The sequence below is a fragment of the Aquarana catesbeiana genome, linkage group LG07 (genome assembly GCF_042186555.1).
Source record: "Aquarana catesbeiana isolate 2022-GZ linkage group LG07, ASM4218655v1, whole genome shotgun sequence".
Taxonomy (NCBI): Eukaryota; Metazoa; Chordata; class Amphibia; order Anura; family Ranidae; genus Aquarana; species Aquarana catesbeiana.
Window position 1 is genome coordinate 112822297 of NC_133330.1, and position 21117 is coordinate 112843413.

The 21117-nt window shown below is 44.0% G+C and overlaps 1 protein-coding gene across 7 annotated transcripts in view; it reads right to left on the minus strand.

The window, feature by feature from the left end:
- Positions 1 to 21117, minus strand: part of SGSM3 (small G protein signaling modulator 3) — a 746342-nt gene that overhangs the window by 11838 nt on the left and 713387 nt on the right. For 5 of the 7 annotated variants that reach the window (XM_073592644.1, XM_073592645.1, XM_073592649.1 and 2 more), the window contains one exon: positions 15828 to 15894. The exons of 1 other annotated variant lie outside the window; for it this stretch is intronic. In XM_073592644.1, coding sequence (XP_073448745.1) covers positions 15828 to 15894 — 67 coding nt within the window. The remainder of the gene's footprint in view (positions 1 to 15827; positions 15895 to 21117) is intronic. One more of the 7 variants, XM_073592650.1, reaches the window with a different exon arrangement.

Sequence of the window (21117 nt, forward strand, 5' to 3'; positions counted from 1 at the left end):
GCGTACACTTTGCTCCAAACGAGTCACCGATTGATCTATATGTAACAGATCGTCTAGGTATGCTATGACTGTTATGCCCTGTGCCCTTAACCTGGCTAGAGGTGGGGCTAGCACCTTGGTGAACATCCGGGGTGCTGTGGCTAGCCCAAAGGGCAGGGCTACAAACTGGAAATGCTGCTGTTCTAACTCGAACCGCAGAAACTTTTGATGAGCAGGAAATATAGGGACATGCAGATATGCATGCCTGATGTCGATTGACGCCAGAAGTTCTCTTCCTAGAAGGATAGAAACTACCAACCTGATTGTCTCCAACCTGATTGTCTCCATGCAAAAGGAGTTAATCTTCAGGAATTGATTTAGCCTTCTTAGATCTAGAATGGGTCTGACGTCTCCATTTGGTTTTGGTACCATGAAAAGATTTGAATAAAACCCCAGACCTTGCTCTTTTGTGGGGATCTGTATTATTCGGTCAAGAGCCTGAAACAGAGATTGTTTCTTCTCTGGATCTTTGGGAACGCTTGATCTCAGGAAACGAGATGGTGAAAAGTCCCGAAATTCCAGCTTGTACCCCAGCGTTACCGTGGAGATGACCCATCTGTCCTGTATTTCCTTTTTCCAGACTTCTGAAAATTGCAGAAGTCTTCCCCCCACCTTGGTGAGGGGGGTTGCCTCTTCATGATGAGGCTTTAGGATTCTGTTCTGCAGATTTCCTACCCCAGGGCTTCTTTTGAGCCTGGGTCTGACCCTGAGGTTTTCCTCTAGAGTTTGACAGCGGAGGCCATCGCCACTGCCTAGAGGCGGAAACCCCTGGCGCAGGAGAAAGAGCCCGTTTAAATGAAGGGCATTTATATTTTCTTTTGACTGGTAAAAGAGTACTTTTCCCACTAAAAATTGTCTTGATATATTTATCCAAGTCTTCTCCAAATAGTCGCTCCCCATGAAAGGGGAGTTATTTAGTTAGGAGGTTTTTACATGGTGTTTCAGCTGACCAATTTTTCAACCACAGGATTCTACGCATATGTACAAGCATAAGGCGGGATGTCTGGTGAATAGAATCTTTAATGGCATCTATCGCAAAACATAATGCCTTAGGTAGTTCAGCCAAATCCCGAGCTTGTTGTGTTGGAAGCTCTCTAAGGGCCTGTTTAAATTGGTCCTTTAGGGACTGGCAGACGCCTATCACAGCGACTGCGGTGATGGCACCTGCTATAGAAAAAGCAGACTTTAGCAGGGATTCCAACTTCTTGTCTGTTGGATCCTAAAGCATCTGTGCATTGTCTACAGGACAAGTTAAGTTATTATTCACATTGGAAATCGCAGCTTTAATTGCTGGTACATTCCATTTTTTGGGGAATTTCTCCTTCAGAGGATAGAAAATTGAAAATCTCTTAGGAGGGAGAAAATGCTTATCCAGGTGATCCCATTCAGCAAAAATAAGCTGTTCTAGTAATGCATGTGCTGGAAACGCATGCAAAGGATGGGAAGGTTTTAAAGAACCTAAGGAAGAGGCCGAGTTTTCATGAGTTTTCATGAGGCTCTGTTAGAGGCTGCATGAAAGTGAAACGAACCATTTCTGTAAGAGATTGTATCAGCAATTTCTCAGATTGAGAAGCTGAAAAAGGTTCATCTACCGTTATTTCCTCTGCAGAGGAATCATCGGTTTGCTTTACTCCCTGATCAATTGAGAGTAACACCTCATTGTGTGTCCACTGTTCCCCTTGCAAAGCTGAAGTGGGGGAAGGGGACCTAGTACGCTTCCTATCCATTTGATTAAAGCCGCTAATCTTTCTTCCAGACCCTGGAGGGAGGAGGAAAGGGCATCTTCAGTCACTTATACAGGTACTTAGATGTGAGAGGCAGCTGCACCATCAATTTGTTCCAATGGCTCACCCTGAGTTGCCATAACTGTTATTCAGGCGAGGATGACAGTGTGGAAATACAGCTCGAGATCCCAATGCCTGGGGGTGAAACCTTTACTCTTTTGGCTTTTGTGGTGTCTTTTTTGGCAGGCATAGTCCTAAGTACAAAAACAGAGGCGCTATACAATTTGCACTAAATCGCTGAAAATAGTCATGACTTTAAAAGCCGCTATAAAGTTCAGGCTAGTGCTGGAAAAAGAGTGTCCTTCCTGAATCAGGAATGCCAGTTTTTGCAACCCATACGTGTCCCACAGCTCGTGTGTCCCTGTGTGCAGGCAGCTTGTTTCCTCCTCATCAGCAGATGAGAGACTGACACAGCTGTATTTATCTACTTTTAGCCTGACGTGCGTCCTCGAGGACATTCACGGCACCTGCGTTTAGGCCCCGCCCCCTCGGAAAAAATTCCGCCCCCTTTTTTATTTAAAAATGTTTTCTGCGCCTGAGCGTGACGTTTTTTGGGTTCCAGACCCAACACGAGGGGGGGGAGGGGAGGCAGAATCTCCTGCAGTGAGGCACAGACATGCAAAAAATACAGCCACAGTAACAAACTTTTAGCAGTAAAATAGCGGGACCTCTGCATCCCCCACGGCAGGGGGGGGGTAATGTAAGGGGGTGCAGCGCTGCTGTCCCCCTAACACTCTGGTCCCATCAGGGGGAGAAAAAGACATTTTTTGCAGATTTCCTTTTTACCTTGCGAATCTCCCTCCACGCGCTGTGCAGCCAGACACGGACTGAGCTAACAGTGAAGACAACAGAGTAAGGTATGTGCATAGACTCCATCTAGTGGAGATTTTAAGGCATGACAACATTTTTTCCTTTAATGGAAGATATACATAGATGTTTTTAATACCTACGTTTCTCCCCTTACCTTATCCTCGTCGCAGGATTTTGCTGAATTAACAGAAAATCCAACCTTCACCTATCACGGCGCGCTGCATTTAGCAAACCTTCAAGGACTGGGTCCCTAAAAACAGGGTTCCAGCTGCCTTGGGCCATGTACAAGCACCCCATCAGAAAGCATTAGGTAATGTAAAAAGACCTAAACCCTGGGTTTCTGGGGTCCAGCCCTACAAAGAAAGGCATTACAGGCAAAACCTTGTGCTTCGGATACGAGGTCCCAGGTACCATCTATCTTTGGCCTCAGTGGCACTTTGGATGGATCTGGCTTCTTTTTATGGAGGATCCCTCCGGGAGCTCTTCAGAGCACTTCTTCACTTGTGACCAACACCTTAGACACTGGCGAAAAAAACTGATGTGCGCCTGGAAGGAGGAGGGGTTATATAGGGAGTAAACTTCCTTTGATTGGGTTTACCAGTGTCAACACCTGAAGGTGGCCTATAACCCATTAAGTAATTACTTAAGGCTCTGTGTCCCATGAAGTACGATAAAGAAAATGTGATGTGTACCAACATCAGAAATCAAAATGTCATTCCCAAAATTCAGAGGGTAACATCACTATTCTACACTCACACACCAAGAACCACCTAATATCACAGAATAAATCAAGAAGCTTAACTCCTAACTGACGTCATTCCACCACCTATAGGAATATGTCCAAAGAAATGCAGTATTTATGTGTATATATGTGTAGGAGGGTTCCACTACCATTGCAAATCGAGTCATATGTTTTCCATGGGCAAGGATAATAATCAGCATTAACATTTCCCCACCAGCACTAATTGCAGCCTCTTATCAACCAATATTGAGCACAGTGTTTCTCAACTCCAGTCCTCAAGGTGCCCCAACAGGTCATGTTTTCAGGCTCACCATTATTTTGCACAGGTGATTTAATCAGTTTCACTCCCTTAGTAATTACCACAGCCGTTTCATCTGAGGGAATTCCTGAAAACATGACCTGTTGGTGAGCCTTGAGAACTGGAGTTGAGAAACACTGCTCCAGCAGCATGCTGACAGTAATCAGCCATAACCAGCCTTCAAAACGTGGAAACCCAAGAAATGACATTATAAATCAATAAATTATAAATTTGCACCAAATCAAGAACTGTGTTTATTATTATTATACAGGATTTATATAGCACCAACAGTATGCGCAGCTCTTTACAACATGAGGGATCAAAGCGCCCTGCTTGTTAGAGCTTACAATCTAGAAGGGAGGGTCAAGTGGAAACAAAAGGTAATAACGGGGGGGGGGGTGAGCTGATGGAGAAAATTAAAAAAAAGGTTGTTAGGTGTGGGTAGGGTACGCTTCTCTGAAGAGAGGGGTTTTCAGGGATCGTCTAAAAGCTAATAGAGTAGGAGATAAGCGGACAGATTGGGGTAAGGCATTTCATAGGATTGGAGATGCTTTGGAAAAGTCCTGGAGGCGAGCATGGGAGGAGGTGACAAGGGAGCTAGAGAGCAGGAGGTCTTGAGAGGAACGAAGAGAAAGAACGAGTAGGTTGGTATTTAGAGACTAGGCTAGTGATCTAACTGGGGCTAAATTGTGGATTGCTTTGTACGTAGTTAGTATTTTGAATTTAATTTGTTGGGTGAGTGAAAACCAGTGGAGGGATTGACAGAGAGGGGTAGCAGACACAGAGCGATTGGTAAGGTGGATGAGTCTGGCAGCAGCATTCATGATGGATTGAAGAGGCGATATTAAGTAGAGGTAAGCCAATGAGAAGGGAGTTGCAGTAGTCGAGGCGAGAGATGACCAGCGAGTGAATTAAGAGCTTTGTTGTGTCATTGGTTAGAAAGGGGTGTAATTTGGAGATGTTGTGGAGGTTGAGGCGGCAAGATTTGGACAGTGATTGGACGTGGTACTTAAAGGAGAGGACTACACCTAGACCCTTGACATGTGGAGATGAGCTTATAGTTGTGCCATCGATTTTGACAGAGAGATCAGGGGAAGGGGCATATGGGGGAGAAAAAATTATAAGCTTGGTTTTGGATAGATTGAGTTTGAGGAAGTGGTGTGGCATCCAGACTGATATATCTGTTAGTTTAGTGTAAATTAGTGATACGTGAGGAGAGAGAGGGATTGAGCTGAGGAGTAGAGAAATAGATTTGGGCGTCGTCAGCGTAGAGGTGGTATTGGAAGCCATGGGAGGCTATCAGCTGACCCAGGGAGGAGGTGTAGATTGAAAATAGGAGAGGTCCAAGAACAGAACCTTGGGGGACCCCAACAGAGAAAGGAATAGGAGAGGAGGAAGTAGAGTTGTAAGAAATGCTAAAGGTGCGGTTGGATAAGTAGGAAGAGAACCAGCGAAGAGTACAGTCACTGAGACCAAAGGCGTGGCGTTTTTGAGGAGGAGGGGGTGGTCAACCATATCAAAGGCAGCAGAGAGATCCAGGAGTAGGAGTACAGAATAGCGTTGATTGGTTTTGGCCATTAGTAGATCCTTTGTTAGTTTTAGGAGAGCAGTTTCTATGGAGTGTTGAGGATGAAATCCAGACTGAAGGAGATCAAGAAGGCTATTATCAGTGAGATGGACGCTCAGTCGGTTGTAGACCAGACGTTCAAGGAGTTTGGATAAGAAGGGGAGCAAGGAGATGGGGTGTAGGTTGTTAAGATTGGATGGGTCCAGTGAGGGCTTTTTAAGTATGGGTCTGACAAGTGCATGTTTTAGAGAGTTGGGGAAGATGCCAGAAGAGAGGGAGAGATTGAAGATGTGGGTTAGAGAGTGTAGCATAGAGCCAGAGGGTGAACGTAGCATTTGCAAAGGAACAGGATCTAGAGGGCAGGTGGTAAGGTGGAAGTTAGTAAGTAGTTTAGTAACCTCGTCTATAGTGGTGGGGTTGAAAGAGGGAAGTAATGATTGTACCTGTGGGCATGAAGCGTAAAGCGTGGAGAATATCTGAACAGTAGAGATCTCCTCGCAAATTGTATCAATCTTCTGTTTGAAGCGATTGGCGATCTCATGGGCAGTGAGTGAGTTGGCGGGTGGAAGCCGAGGTAGAGAAGAGTTGACGGGGACGGGATGATAAGTTGCTAATGAGAGTGATAAAATAGGTCTGCTTGGCAGTGAGGAGACTGGAATTGTATTTTTGGAGGGCAGATTTATATTGGTTATATCCTGTTATATTATTATTGGTTAGATATGGATGTAAAAGTCTGGTGTGATGCTGCACACATTTTAATGTATGCTGATGAACGAAGAATGCGCTTTGTCAGCAATTTGTGTAAAGCAGCCCTCACAAAGTTGTAATTTCCTGTTTTGTACCCTCCACGTGCCCAACAATGTACAAGTTTAATGTTTGGATTTTTAGTATCACTGATCATGGCCAGAGCCTTGGACATGAGTTCCTTTTAGGTTTAGCCTGCACAGATATATATGCCGATGCATTCTTTCATTTATAAAGAGTGTGTTCCTGATGAACAGGTGTGAGCACTTGAAGCATACATGAAGAGACAGAAACAATTACACTGGTGGGTGTGTCCTTTACTGGGTGGGTCTTCTAGCAATTCTATCTAGGTTATATAAAGGCCTGCAGTTGTGGCAGTTGTTTGGCCTGACAAGGGGCCCGAATCTTTGTTTGCAGTGCTTATATTGGTTATAGGGGGAGGAGGAGGAGAAAAGAGAGTGTGTGCACCTAATGCCTGACCTACACCCCACTAAAGCTTTGGGTTTTGGTGATTGCTTTATGTGTTTGCTGGTATAGTTTTGCATTAAGGCCCTCAAAAGTGTGTCTTTGTGGGCATGGTTTCCAAATTGTGTCTTTGTCCATTCTGACCACGTGTTTTTGTGCCTCAGCAGACTTTTATCTTGTTCGCTACTTCTAATTCTCACATGTTAGATTTGCAACTGTTATGCCGCCTACACACGGCTGGACTTACCGACAGAAAAAGTCCGATGGGAGCTTCCAACCGTGTGTATGCCCCATTGGACTTTTTCTGTCGGCATTTCCGATGGACTCAGATATAGAACATATTCTATATCTTTCTGTCGGAAATGCAGACAGAGTTTAGCCCGTTGGCAAGTCCGGCTGTGTGTACGCGGCATAAATGTTAATCTAGTTTATGTAATGGTTTAGATGAAAATGAAGCTTCATGCTAATTCCAAAGGCGCTGCCTTTTTTGAGTTTGTAATAATTTTATCTGTTTTTGCTTTTAATCCTGCACTTTAACTTTTTAGGGGTTTGGGGTGACAAGTTCTGATCCTCAAAAAATGTTTGTCATAGTTATTAGCTTGATTTGTTATCCCTGCTTTTCTAATGTGATTTGTTTAATGTGTCTAATTTTTAGTGTCCTATCCTTGTAGATTGTAAGCTCTTTTGAGCAGGGCCCTTCTAACTATATTGTCAAATGCTGGAGCATCATTTCCATGCCTTTTATTTATTTTTTGGCCCAAGTATATTTTTTGGGGGGGGTAGACCCCCCCCCAAAAAAAAAAAAAAAACAATCCTGCTCCAAAGATGAATTTCAGAACTCTAGTAATTCTTTTGTGGACTAGGCATACCATGAAATCTGGCAAATAAATGTGAATTCTCTCTAAGAAGCAAAAAAAAATTGTGTCGCTGTAACTCTAATTCGCAGATGTGAATTTTCATTCGCGAGTGCGCATATTTATTCACACGGGCTGTTTTTTGACCTGGAAATGCATAATCAAAGGGGAAAGGGCATGCACATGCCTCCAGGAAGTGTACTACTGCTCAGCCTCTAACATGGCAGGGTCACTCCTTTTACGAGAAGAGCTGCTGCTGATATGCAAGGTAAGTGTGGGCGGTGTCTTGTTCCCTGGGTTAGGGGGATGTGCTAGTTAGCTTAATTTATTGTGGGGGGCAGAGAGAGACTGTTATGTGTAGTGATCCTTCGCTCACATTCACTTCCTGGACATGCACACACATCACTGCCTCTTTCTCTGCACATTAGACTTCCTGCATTTGTACATGTTCCTGTAAATACACTGTATGTATATATGGTCTAAGCTTGTTTTTAAAGGAGCAGTGATTGTAAACAGTTGGCGCAGAGCACATGCAAATATGTGGCCTCACGGTAGCTGGGCCCTGGCACAGAGTGGATGCATATTTGCATGTAATAGTGCCAGCAGCCCCGCCCCACCTCTCAGATTGGCAAACCCATTAAAAAGCAGGTGCCAAGGGGTGAAGGATGTTTAAAGTGAAAACAGAAAAATAAAATTTTAGATTCAAAAGAGTATCTGGGGGGTCCCCTTCGTCTGCCTGTAAAGTGTTGCATTTGTCCTAAATCTCGAACCTGCTGCAGCAATGACGACATATTTAAACACCAAAAAATTAAATTTGAATCGTTTTCCCTGGCTGCAAGCCATTTCTGGCAATATAACCACAAAACAAGCAGGCCACATGGCTCTGTCTCCCCCCACCTTCCCAATCCATACCAGGATCTTTGAGTCTGGCATGGATTTTAAGGGGAACTCCATTCCCAAATTTGAAAAAAAGCATATGCTGCTGAGTCCAATGCAGTTTTTTAGTAGGTGATACCCTCTGTGGAATTTGAACCCCTCCTTCAAGGCCTGAGTCCTTCAAGGTAGAAGCGCAGACCACTAGCCTATTGGGCTGAGCACAACCATACATAGAAAATACATTATTTAGTGCTTAATATTTTTAATTCTATACAATAATGTTTTGCAAATGAGCCATTAATATTAGGGAAACAACCATGCTCATGCTGATGTGGCATTGGCTAGTAGGGAATTTTTTTTTTTTTTTAAAAGGCGTGGGGTCCCCCTCTCCAGTCCATACCAGGCCCTTTGAGTCTGTTAGGCCCCTTTCACACTGGGGCGGTGGGGGCGTCGGCGGTACAACAGCGCTATTTTTAGCGCTGCTGTACCGTCGTTCTTGCAGCGGTATTCGGCCGCTAGCAGTGCGGTTTTAACCCTCGCTGGCGGCCGAAAAAGGGTTAAAATCCCTCGTACAGCGCAGCTATAGCCGCGGTATTGCCGTGGTATAGCCGCGCTGTCCCATTGATTTCAATGGGCAGGAGCGGTGAAGGCGCGGTGAATACACCGCTCCAAAAATGCGGTTTGCAGGACTTTTTTCACCGCCCTGCCTGCGCACCGCTTCAGTGTGAAAGCCCTCGGGCAGGCCACATGGCTCTGTCTCCCCCCACCTTCCCAATCCATACCAGGATCTTTGAGTCTGGCATGGATTTTAAGGGGAACTCCATTCCCAAATTTGAAAAAAAGCATATGCTGCTGAGTCCAATGCAGTTTTTTAGTAGGTGATACCCTCTGTGGAATTTGAACCCCTCCTTCAAGGCCTGAGTCCTTCAAGGTAGAAGCGCAGACCACTAGCCTATTGGGCTGAGCACAACCATACATAGAAAATACATTATTTAGTGCTTAATATTTTTAATTCTATACAATAATGTTTTGCAAATGAGCCATTAATATTAGGGAAACAACCATGCTCATGCTGATGTGGCATTGGCTAGTAGGGAATTTTTTTTTTTTTTAAAAGGCGTGGGGTCCCCCTCCCCAGTCCATACCAGGCCCTTTGAATCTGTTAGGCCCCTTTCACACTGGGGCGGTGGGGGCGTCGGCGGTACAACAGCGCTATTTTTAGCGCTGCTGTACCGTCGTTCTTGCAGCGGTATTCGGCCGCTAGCGGTGCAGTTTTAACCCCCGCTGGCGGCCGAAAAAGGGTTAAAATCCCTCGTACAGCGCAGCTATAGCCGCGGTATTGCCGCGGTATAGCCGCGCTGTCCCATTGATTTCAATGGGCAGGAGCGGTGAAGGAGCGGTGAATACACCGCTCCAAAAATGCGGTTTGCAGGACTTTTTTCACCGCCCTGCCTGCGCACCGCTTCAGTGTGAAAGCCCTCGGGCTTTCACACTGAACAAACACCGGAGGCTGTTTAGGGGCGGTTTGCAGGCAGTATTTTTAGCGCAATACCGCCTGCAAACCGCCCCAGTGTGAAAGGGGTCTTATGGATTTTAAGGGGAACTCAACGCCCAAATTTCATTACATCCATCGTCAATCACGGTGCCCGATGGACCCGAAAATTTGAAAAAATCAAAACGCTCAGCCTCGATGGGAGGGCTCCAGCTGTGTGCGCTCTGTACGCTTTGACAGTTCTTTTATAGGCATGTCATATGTCAGAAGGGGCGGGGCTATCTGGTGACGTACCCGGGCGGCCCCGCTCTTGCCTATAAAAACTGTCATAGCGCTCACAGGGCATACGGCGGGAGCCCTCCCGTCAATGTGGGGCATTTTGATTTTTGGGTCCGTCGGGCGCCGTGATTGACTATGGATGTACATCGCGGGACACTTTTTATTTTTTTAAATAAACGATTTGTCAAAAACTGTCTCTTGTGGTTTGTATTTTTGGGTGAATGGGTAGAGGTACGATGTACCCAATACCCATTCACTTAAGGGGGGGCAGGATCTGGGGGCCCCCTTGTTAAAGAGGGCTTCCAGATTCTAATAAGCCCCCCGCCCGACAACCACCGGCCAGGGTTTTCAGGAAGAGGCCCCTGTCCCCATGAACACAAGGTGCTTTGGTCCCCATATTGAGGTCATGTGGCCTGGTATGGTTAAGGAGGGGGGGGGGGGGCGCTCGTCCCCACCGCCCATCCTGACCTCCAGGCTGCATGCTCGGATAGGGGTCTGGTATGGATTTTGGGGGGAAACCTACGCCAATATTTTTCATTTTGGCGTGGCGTTCCCCTTAAAATCTATGCCAGACCTGATTTTGGGGGTGGGGGGGCCCCCACGCTATTTTTTTAAAACATTTTTCATAATAGCCAATGCCACATCAGCATGAGCATGGTTGTTTCCCTAATATTAATGGCTCATTTGCTAAACATTATTGTATAGAATTAAAAACATCAAACACTAGTAAATGTATTTTCTATGTATTGGTTGTGCTCAGTCCAATGGACTAGTGGTCAGCGCTTCTACCTTGAAAAACTCAGGCATTGAAGGACTCATGGATTCAAATCCCACAGAGGGATACTAAAAGATTGCATTGCTGAAAAAAGGTGAATACCAATTAGCCACAGCAGCGTATGCTGAAAATAGGCCAAGGCCAATTAGCCAATGCACTTTAGTTTGGTTGATTCTATTATATTAACTCTTCAAATGCATGCAATGATATGTAAGTTATTAATAATATTATGGTGTGGAATTCCAAACACCACACACTAGGTAACAGCCAATTTACATTTTTTGTTTGTTTATTTTAATTTGCTAGTGCACTAGAAAAATAAACACAGCTGGTGGGTGGTAGGTTGGCTGGGATTTGAATTCGAGTGCATCTGAGCAGACCACCAAGCCACTGTGCTAAGTACGCTAAGACCTGCATAACAGTGTAGTATGATTAAAGAACGAACATAAATAATTACTGTTTTATAGTCACTTAAAAAAAAAAAAAAAAAAAAAAAAACATACAACAGATATGCAAGTGTAAATGTTCAATACATGTAACTTTACAGAATAGCAGACATTACTCTGTAATACATATTCATAACTGCATTCGTTATCAAAATAAGAAAAAAAAAGCTAGGAATACTAATTGCAATATACATCTATAGATACACACGAGGCAGAGCACATCTCACATAAAAATGTTTTCTTCACATACATGGATCATGGTTGCTATTTAACCCCTTCCCGCCGACCGTACGCATATGTACGTACTCGGCTTTCGGGGGTTATAACGGGATGATGCCCGCAGCTGCAGGCATCATCCTGGTACTGTTGTTTCGAGCGGGCGATCGGCTACCCGTATATAACAACCGATGTGGCTAAAAGCCGCTCGGCTGTTATACTGGAGGAGTGGGAGGGGACGTCCCCCCACTCCCGCCGCCTCCCGCCGCTCTTACCGGGCCTCCTGTGTGATCGGGAGGCCCGGTGTCCAATCGGCTGCCTCCGGCGGCTGTGGGCGGGCTGGAACGAAGCTGTGGGCGGCTTTGTTCCAGCCTTCTCAATGTAAACACGGAACCGACGTCATGACGTCACTTCCCATTTACTCGGGTGCCAATGGCGCCGAATTAAAAAAAATACACAGTATTCAGAATCGCCGTTTTCGGCGATCTGAATACTTTGAAGTGCAGAGGAGGGATCGGGGGTCTTTTAGACCCCCGATCCCTCCATAAAGAGTACCTGTCACCACCTATTACTGTCACAAGGGATGTTTACATTCATTATGACAGCAATAAAAGTAAAAAAAAAAACATTTTTTTAAAACACAAATTATAAGTCTAAAAATAAATGAAAAAAAAAAAAAATTTTTTTAAAGCGCCCCCGTCCCCGCGAGCTCGCGCAGCGAAGAAAACGCATACGGAAGTAGCGCCCGCATATGTAAACGGTGTTCAAATCACACATGTGAGGTATCGCCGCGATCGTCAGAGCGAGAGCAATAATTCTAGCCCTAGACCTCCTCTGTAACTCTAACCTTAACTGTAAAAAAAATTTAAAGCGTCGCCTATGGAAATTCATAGCTACCATAGTTTGTCGCCATTCCACGAGTGCGTGCAATTATAAAGCGTGACATGTTTGGTATCTATTTACTCGGCGTAACATCATCTTTCACATTATACAAAAAAATTGGGGTAACTTTACTGTTTGGATTTTTTAAAATTCATGGAAGTGTCCCTTTTCCAAAAATTTGCGTTTAAAACATCGCTGCACAAATACCGTGTGATATAAAATATTGCAACAATCTCCATTTTATTCTCTAGATTCTCTGCTAAAAAATATATATAATGTTTGGGGTTCTAAGTAATTTTCTAGCAAAAAATATGGATTTTAACTTGTAAACACCAAATTTCAAAAATAGGCTTAGTCATGAAAGGGATAAATAACGGTAGAAATTGACACATGCATATCTGCGGAATCGCCGATTAGCGCTTTACTAAGGTATGTTCGCTGCTAATAGTGCAAATTTACATTCGCACGTTCGCCTAGTTAAACTCTTAATTGCCTGAAATAGGCGCTATTACATGTAATGGCGACAAGTACTTCCCGTCGCTATAGTAAATTACACCTACTGCCAAACAAGTGTCCAAAACACCATTAAGTGCATCTCCTTATCACATGAAGAACTAAAAGAGTATAAACATGTTAATCTGCCCATTACTTGTTAGCCAAATATGACTGTCTCAGTCTTCAGTTATAATTATTCCTGCACATAGGCTGTCCAACCATTTAATAAAAAAGCCTATTCGTATAAAGCTGAGAAAAGGACTATTAATGGTTGTTTCTATGCCAACTAAACAAGTCTTGAGCTTTATTTTCTAATCTGCTAAAGACTGTATAATGAAGGAGTAACTATTTGCACTGTATCTAATACAACTCAGTGGCGGCCCGTCCATAGGGGCACACCCCCCCCCCCCCCCCCCCCAGGCAGTCACAAATAAATAAATTTTAAAAAAAAATTTTAAACTGGCCCTTAAAAAAAAAAAAAAAACCCAAAAAAGGTCCTTAACCTGACAGCGAGGCGGCGCGGCTCTCGTTCTGGGAGGGCGTCATATGACGCCCTCGCCTTCCCTACCCACCAGGGGGCGCGCGCCGACGGCAATCGTGCACGCCCGCCGTGTCACTGGGCACCCAATGCGCGTGCCCGGTGGCCGCGATGTCCGCCGGGCACACGCGATTGCCCGGTAACATGGCAGGACGTGGATCTGTGTGTGTAAACACACAGATCCACGTCCTGTCAGAGAGGAGAGATGACCGATCTGTGTTCTCAGTACAGAGCAACACAGATCGATCTCCTCCCCTTGTGAGTCCCCTCCTTCTTCAGTTAGAAACATTCCCTAGGAACACAGTTAACCCCTCGATCACCCCCTAGTGTTAACCCCTTCCCTGCCAGTCACATTTATACAGTAATCAGTGCATTTTTATAGCACGGATCGCTGTATAAATGTGAATGGTCCCAAAAATGTGTCAAAAGTGTCCGATGTGTCCGCCACAATATCGCAGTCACAATAAAAATCACAGATCGCCGCCATGACTAGTAAAAAAAAAAAAAATAAAAAATAAAAATGCTATAAATCTATCCCCTATTTTATAGACGCTATAACTTTTGTGCAAACCAATCAATATACGCCTATTGCGATTTTTTTTTTACCATATGTAGAAGAATAAGTATTGACCTAAACTGAGGAAAAAAATTGATATTTATTATAACAAAAAGTAAAAAATATTGTGTTTTTTTCAAACTTGTCCCTCTTCTTTTGTTTATAGCGCAAAAAATAAAAAAGTGAAAAATAATGCTCTATTTGTGGGGAAAAAATAATAAAAATTTCATCTGGGTACAGTGTTGTATGACCGCGCAATTGTTCAAAGTGTGACAGCGCTGAAAGCTGAAAAATGGCTTGGGCAGGAAGGGGGTTAAAATGCACTGTATTGAGATGGTTAAGTGCACTGTGTTCGGACGCCGGACACAGTGCACTATGGGAAGTGCCACATCTATGCAATCAAGAGATTGCAGACGCGGCACTTCATTTGCGGGCTTTTGTCCCACCTTGCGGCACTTTCCGAAGCGCCGAGTAGCTTCCGCCCGGCGCTCATAGTATCTATTACTACGGCCGGGCGGTTTGATTGACATCTGAGTTAGATGTCACTTCCTGTTTTCTCTCTCCCATTGCGCCTGAGAGAGAGAAAACCGGAAGTATGAGGAGCGGACTCCTCCCTCGCCGCTGCCAGTGGAAGGAGACACCACAGGAGAGGACTACACAGCAAGGTAAGTACTGCTGTGCTCCCACGGAGAAGGAGGGGGAGGGGGGTTTGATGGGACACAGGCTGCATTTAATGGGACACACCGCTGCATTTTGTGCGACACAGGCTGCATTTTATGTGACACACGGCTGCGTTTGATGGGACACACGGCTGCGTTTGATGGGACGCAAGCTACGTTTAATGGGACGCAAGCTACGTTTAATGGGACGCAAGCTACGTTTGATGGGACGCAAGCTACGTTTGATGGGACGCAAGCTACGTTTGATGGGACGCAAGCTACGTTTGATGGGACGCAAGCTACGTTTGATGGGACGCAAGCTACGTTTGATGGGACGCAAGCTACGTTTGATGGGACGCAAGCTACGTTTGATGGGACACAGGCTGCAGTTGATGGGACACAGGCTGCAGTTGATGGGACACAGGCTGCAGTTGATGGGACACAGGCTGCAGTTGATGGGACACAGGCTGCAGTTGATGGGACACAGGCTGCAGTTGATGGGACACAGGCTGCAGTTGATGGGACACAGGCTGCAGTTGATGGGACACAGGCTGCAGTTGATGGGACACAGGCTGCAGTTGATGGGACACAGGCTGCAGTTGATGGGACACAGGCTGCAGTTGATGGGACACAGGCTGCAGTTGATGGGACACAGGCTGCAGTTGATGGGACACAGGCTGCAGTTGATGGAACACAGGCTGCATTTGATGGGACACAAGCTGCATTTTATGTGACACAGGCTGCATTTTATGTGACATAGGCTGCATTTAATGGGGCACATCCTGCATGTAAGGAGGGACTCCGCTGGGGGCACCTGATGCAAGGACGGACTCCGCTGGGGACACCTGATAGCATCTGGTGGCAGGCGATGTGGCTGGTGACACGCTCAGGGCTCCCACTGATTCTGCATTATGGTGAGTTGAATGATTTGATTTTATATCACAATGTAATAATAGAAATAATGCGCTTCAATCATCCTGATACCATAACAACCATGGTGTCGGGATGATTGAAGTGCTAACACCAGGTGTTTGTAGTATCTTTATCTGATGATTGTTAAACTTTCTAGAATATACATATTTCTATTGTTGTGTAGGAACTGGGCCTGCTGTCCCTCCATCCCTATCTCATCTCAGATGCTAACCACACCACCTTAGAGCCACGCCCACCATTTAGCTGAAACTACGCCCATTTTCACCAAGTCGGAGGGGCCAAAAAAGGAAGGGCTGGGTCTGGTGCCCCCCATCCTAAAACTTCACCGGCCGCCACTGATACAACTGGTAGGGAAGGTATATAAAAAAATCACTCACACTCACCTCCCTTTTCACGGGTAATTCCCAGTCAGGTGACAAACTAAAGGCAAACTTTGAGAGAACCCTGAAAAGATATGAAAACTGAATAAGTTGCTTTTGCCTATTAGAATATACAACTGACATGTATGTGCAAGTACACCACAACAATTTGCGGTATCAAATCAGCACTTTTTCGAACAGATCTTGTTTGATTTGCTGTATGTGCCAATTGTTCAGCTATCCAGTCATGTCCTTTAATATAATTTGAGAGCAAGTATGTACAGTGAAATGGTGGTTCATTAGGTAGCACTGCTAGTTTACAGGACTAGGGCACTAAATTTAGTTCATGTCAAGACACTTTACAGTCTGTATTTTCCTCACTGTAGGTTTTTGGTTTCCTTTTATTGTCCAAAAACACATACAAATTAGTTGTTTTCCACCTGAAACTGTACCACGTAGGTGGGAGTGTTTATGAGAATCAGATTCTCAATATAAATAAAGTGTAACTAAAGGCAATTCTTTTTTCATTTTGGATAGAGTAAGGAAGTATTACATCCCCTGTCAGTTTTTTTTTACATTTTCCATAGGAGATAAGATTTCTCCTAACTTCCTGTCCCATGGCCAAAACAGGAAGTAATAGAAAATCCCTCCAAAGTGAGGGAATACCAGGTTGTCATCAGTCACCAGAACCACCATCCTCATTGAAAGGTTTCCAGTTTTGCCTTAAGTTACACTTACAGTGCTCTCAAAACAAGGCCATATTTACACTTTGTTACACTTCAAACTCTTTATTACAGCATGAGCAAAACCTAAAAAACAAAAAGCACAAAAAACAAAAAAAAACTATTACACAGTACAGCTCTCCAATGCATGCAGATTTCTCCATGTTACAGTGCATCCGGAAAGTATTCACAGTGCTTCATTTTTTCCACATTTTGCTATGTTACAGCCTTATTCCAAAATGAATTAAATGTATTATTTTCCTCAAAATTCTACAAATACCCCATAATGACAAGGTGAAAGAAGTTTGTTTGCAATCTTTGCAAATTTATTAGAAAGAAAAAAAAAAGAAAAAAAAAAATCACATGTACATAAGTATTCACAACCTTTGCTCAATACTTTGTTGAATCACTTTTGGCACCAATTACAGCCTAAAATCTTTTTGAGTATAATGCTACAAGCTTGGCACACCTATTTTTGGGCAGTTTCTCCCATTCTTCTTTGCAGGACTTCTCAAGCTCCATCAGGTTGGATGGGGAGCATTTGTGCACAGCCATTTTGAGATCTCTCCAGAGATGTTTAATCAGTCTGGGCCACTCAAGAACATTTACAGAGTTGTCCCATAGCCACTCCTTTGTTATCTTGGCCGTGTGCTTAGGGTCGTTGTCCTGCTGGAAGATGAACCTTCACCCCAGTCTGAAGTCCAGAGTGCTCTGAAGCAGGTTTTCATCAGGTATTGGCTAGGTGATGAGCAATGCCTGGTTTCCTCCAGACATGACGCTTGCCATTCAGGTCAAAGAGTTTAATCTTTGTTTCATCAGACCAGAGAATGTTGTTTCTCATGGACCGAGAGTCCTTCAGGTGCCTTTTGGCAAACTCCAGGCAGACTGTCATGTGCCTTTTACTGTGGAGTAACAAGGGGGGGGGAGGCGCCTCTCTAAGTGTAGTATTAAAACAGTATCATTTATTGCACAAGATTAAAAACACTTAAGTACTGCGTCCCACAGGCTCCTTGCATGATCTGGGTAGCTGGGAAAGGTCCTTTTCCCAGCTACCCGGATCGTGCAAGGAGCCTGTGGGACGCAGTAGAACTGCCAGGACTACATACTTATGATGAGCATGTCTCTCACTTATATCTTGTAAGTGTTTTTAATCTTGTGCAATAAATGATACTGTTTTAATACTACACTTAGAGAGGTGCCTCCCCCCCGCCCCCCGTTTCTTTTATATGTTTTGCAGAGTTGCTGGACACACTCTGAGGATGGCTGCCTCTTTTTAAATCACCCCCTTACCCTGGTTCAACTTTGTTTTTACCTAAAGACTGACTAATCAAATGCACATTATTACAAACTAAGGGCATTGCCTCCTGGAATGCCAGATAGCCAATTTACCTTCACTTTTACTGAGGAGTGGCTTCCATCTGGTCACTCTACCATACAGGCCTGATTAGTGGAGTGCTGCAGAGATGATTGTTCTTCTGGAAGGTTCTACTCTCTTCACAGAGAAACGCTTGAGCTCTGTCAGTGACCATCGGGTTCTTGGTCACCCCCCTGAATAAGGCCCTTTCCCCCCGGACTGCTCAGTTTGGCCGGGCCGCCCACTCTAGGAAGAGTCCTGGTGTTTCCAAACTTCTTCCATTTATGGATGATGGAGGCCACTTTGCTCATTGGGACCTTCAATACTGCAGAAATTGGTTTGTGCTCTGACATGCACTGTTAAATGTGGGACCTTATTTAGACAGGTGGGTGCTTTTCCAAATCATGTCAAATCAACTGAATTCACCATAGTTGGACTCCAATCAAGTTGTAGAAACATCTCAAGGATGATCAGTGGAAACAGGATGCACATGAGCTCAATTTTGAGTGTCATGGCAAAGGCTGTGAATACTTACGTACTTGTGATTGTTTTGTTTTATTATTTTTAATAAATTTGCAAAGATTTCAAACAAACTTCTGTCTTGTTGTCATTATGGGGTATTGTTTATAGAGTTTGGAGGAAAATAATAAATTTAATCCATTTTAGAATAAGGCTGTAACATAACAAAATGTGAAAGAGTGAAGTGCTGTGAATACTTTCAGGATGGCCTGTATGACTCTGTAGCCTCCCTGGTGGTTTTCCCGAGTGTGGCTCGGGGTTAAAATTCAGGACCATTAGCGGTAACCCCGAGCCACACTCGGGATTACATCGCAGGATCCTGGTGTGGCTTTACTTACCTTGTCCCCAGGATCCTGCGATGTCCCCCGCTGTGTCTGCGGGCTCCGTGCCAGGCTCCGTTCCCTGCGAGCGGCGCGACGCACAGGGGCGGAGCCTGGCGGCAAATTCAAAAAAGTTTAAAATCATAACACATACAGTACAGTAATCTTACAGATTACAGTACTGTATGAAATTATTTCACATCCCTTTTGTCCCCAGTGCTTTGTCCTATGTCCTGCATGCAGTTTTATATGATATATACTGTTCTTTCTGCCTGGAAACTGGAGATTGTCCATAGCAACCAAAAAGTGTCCCTTTACATCAAAAGTGGCTTTAGACCAGCTAGAAAACAGCGATAGTAAATTAGAACACTTGCAGAATTGAGCGATAGTGAATCGTGGGGAAATTTATTTTATTATTATTTATTTATTTATTTTTAATTATTTATTTTTATTTATTATATTATAATTTATGTTTTTGTGTTTCAAACTTTATCATACCCGGGATATCTACTAGACTCTTGTTTGGACAGATTCAAGTGTGTTATTGCTAAGAATTACAGACCTACAATATAAAACGCCAAATTTCCATGCAAAATAATTGTACCGCTTTCAGCACCTAAAATTCAAAATAATCATACCGCCAGGGAGGTTAAAAAAATGATACATGTGCTGAAAAATACCAGACGATCCTGCTGAAAATGCAATCATCTCCTAACCTCCTGTAGTGTGCTGACAACGCAGCCATCGGTGCACTGAAATCCCAAGCAGCTTTGTCAGCCCTACCTAATTTCTCCTCTGAATTAAGTCAACTCAGTTTCCTCTTCTCATCTCCATAACTTCTCCTTGTTTACATTCTCAGAACTCGCTCCCCCAAAACCAGCTGTTTGCGGTTTCTCACCATTTCTATTACAGTGGAATGAAATACCTAGCTTGTGTGAAAATGAGATTTGTGGAAGCAAAGCTTCTACTCTTTGCCCCTCTAAGAGCTACTTTACAGTAAGGGAAAGCATTAACCACTGGCTGACCAGCTGTGGTAGCGTGCCTACGGGTCAGGTGGACTCTATGTCCGCCCGTGATCGCCTAATACAGAGGCAGAACGCCGATCTACCTTTGTAAACAAGGCGAATCCCCGTTCTAACAGGGGACATGCCAGTGATCAGGAACAGTGATCTCTGTCATGTCCCTGGTAGCCCATCCCCACTACAGTTAGAACACACCCAAGGAATATACTTAACCCATTGATCGCCCACTAGTGTTAACCCCTTCCCTGCCAGTGTAATTTTTACATTGATCAGTGCATTTTTATAGCACTGACCAATGTAATAATGTCACTGGTCCCCAAAAAGTGTCATTTGGGGTCAGATTTGTTTGTCACAATGTCGCAGTCAGGCTAAAAATTGCAGATCACCGCCATTACTAATAAAAAATAAATAAAAGTCCCTAAATCTATCCCATAGTTTGTAAACGTGATAACTTTTGCGCAAACCAATTAATTAATTTTGCGTTTTTTTTTTACCAAAAATATGTAGAAGAATATATATTGGCCTAAACTGATGAATAAAGGTGTTTTTTTATATTTTGTTTTGGATATGTATTATAGCAAAAAGTAAAATTTTTTTTTTTTAAATTGTCGCTCTTTGTTTATAGCGCAAAAAATAAAAACTGCAGAGGTGATCAAATACCACCAAAAGAAAGCTCTATTTGTGGGAAAAAAGGATGTCAATTTTGTTTGGGTACAGCATCGCACGACCGCACAATTGTCAGTTAAAGCGGCGCAGTGCCATATCGCAAAAACTGGCCTGGTCATATAGGGGGCAAATTCTTCCGGGGCTGAAGTGGTTAAAGGGGGGATAAACAGCAGGCAGCTGGTATGGATGGGGGAAGGGGAGCCAACTTTGAGAATATAAACAAAGACAAGTTATGAAGATGAGGAGAGGGAGATGCGGCGATGTAGCCTGGCAGGGCTGACACCACTGACTGGAATTTCAGTGCAGCAGCATCAATGTTGTCAGCCCACTACAGGACATAAGGAGCTGACTTCATTTCTGGCAGGATCATCAGGTATTTTATAGCACTTGCATTGTTTGTAAAGAGACATTACATGTTGAAAAGCTGTCCCGTGTGTTTTTATTTTTAGAAAATATCACCACATACACTTTAAAGGAGCGCCTATAATTGAAAAATTATACATTTATAATGGAAAATAAACACACAAGGTAAGAGAAACAAAATATAAAAACTGTCATTTGGATGTCTTAGCTTACTTTATCAGAAGGTTCAACTATAGCACAACTAAAATAAATGTTTTGGCTGGACATACACTTTGACACTGCTCAGAATAAACACACTATTTTATTTTAAAAGGAGGGCCCAGTAATCATAGGTATGGGGAA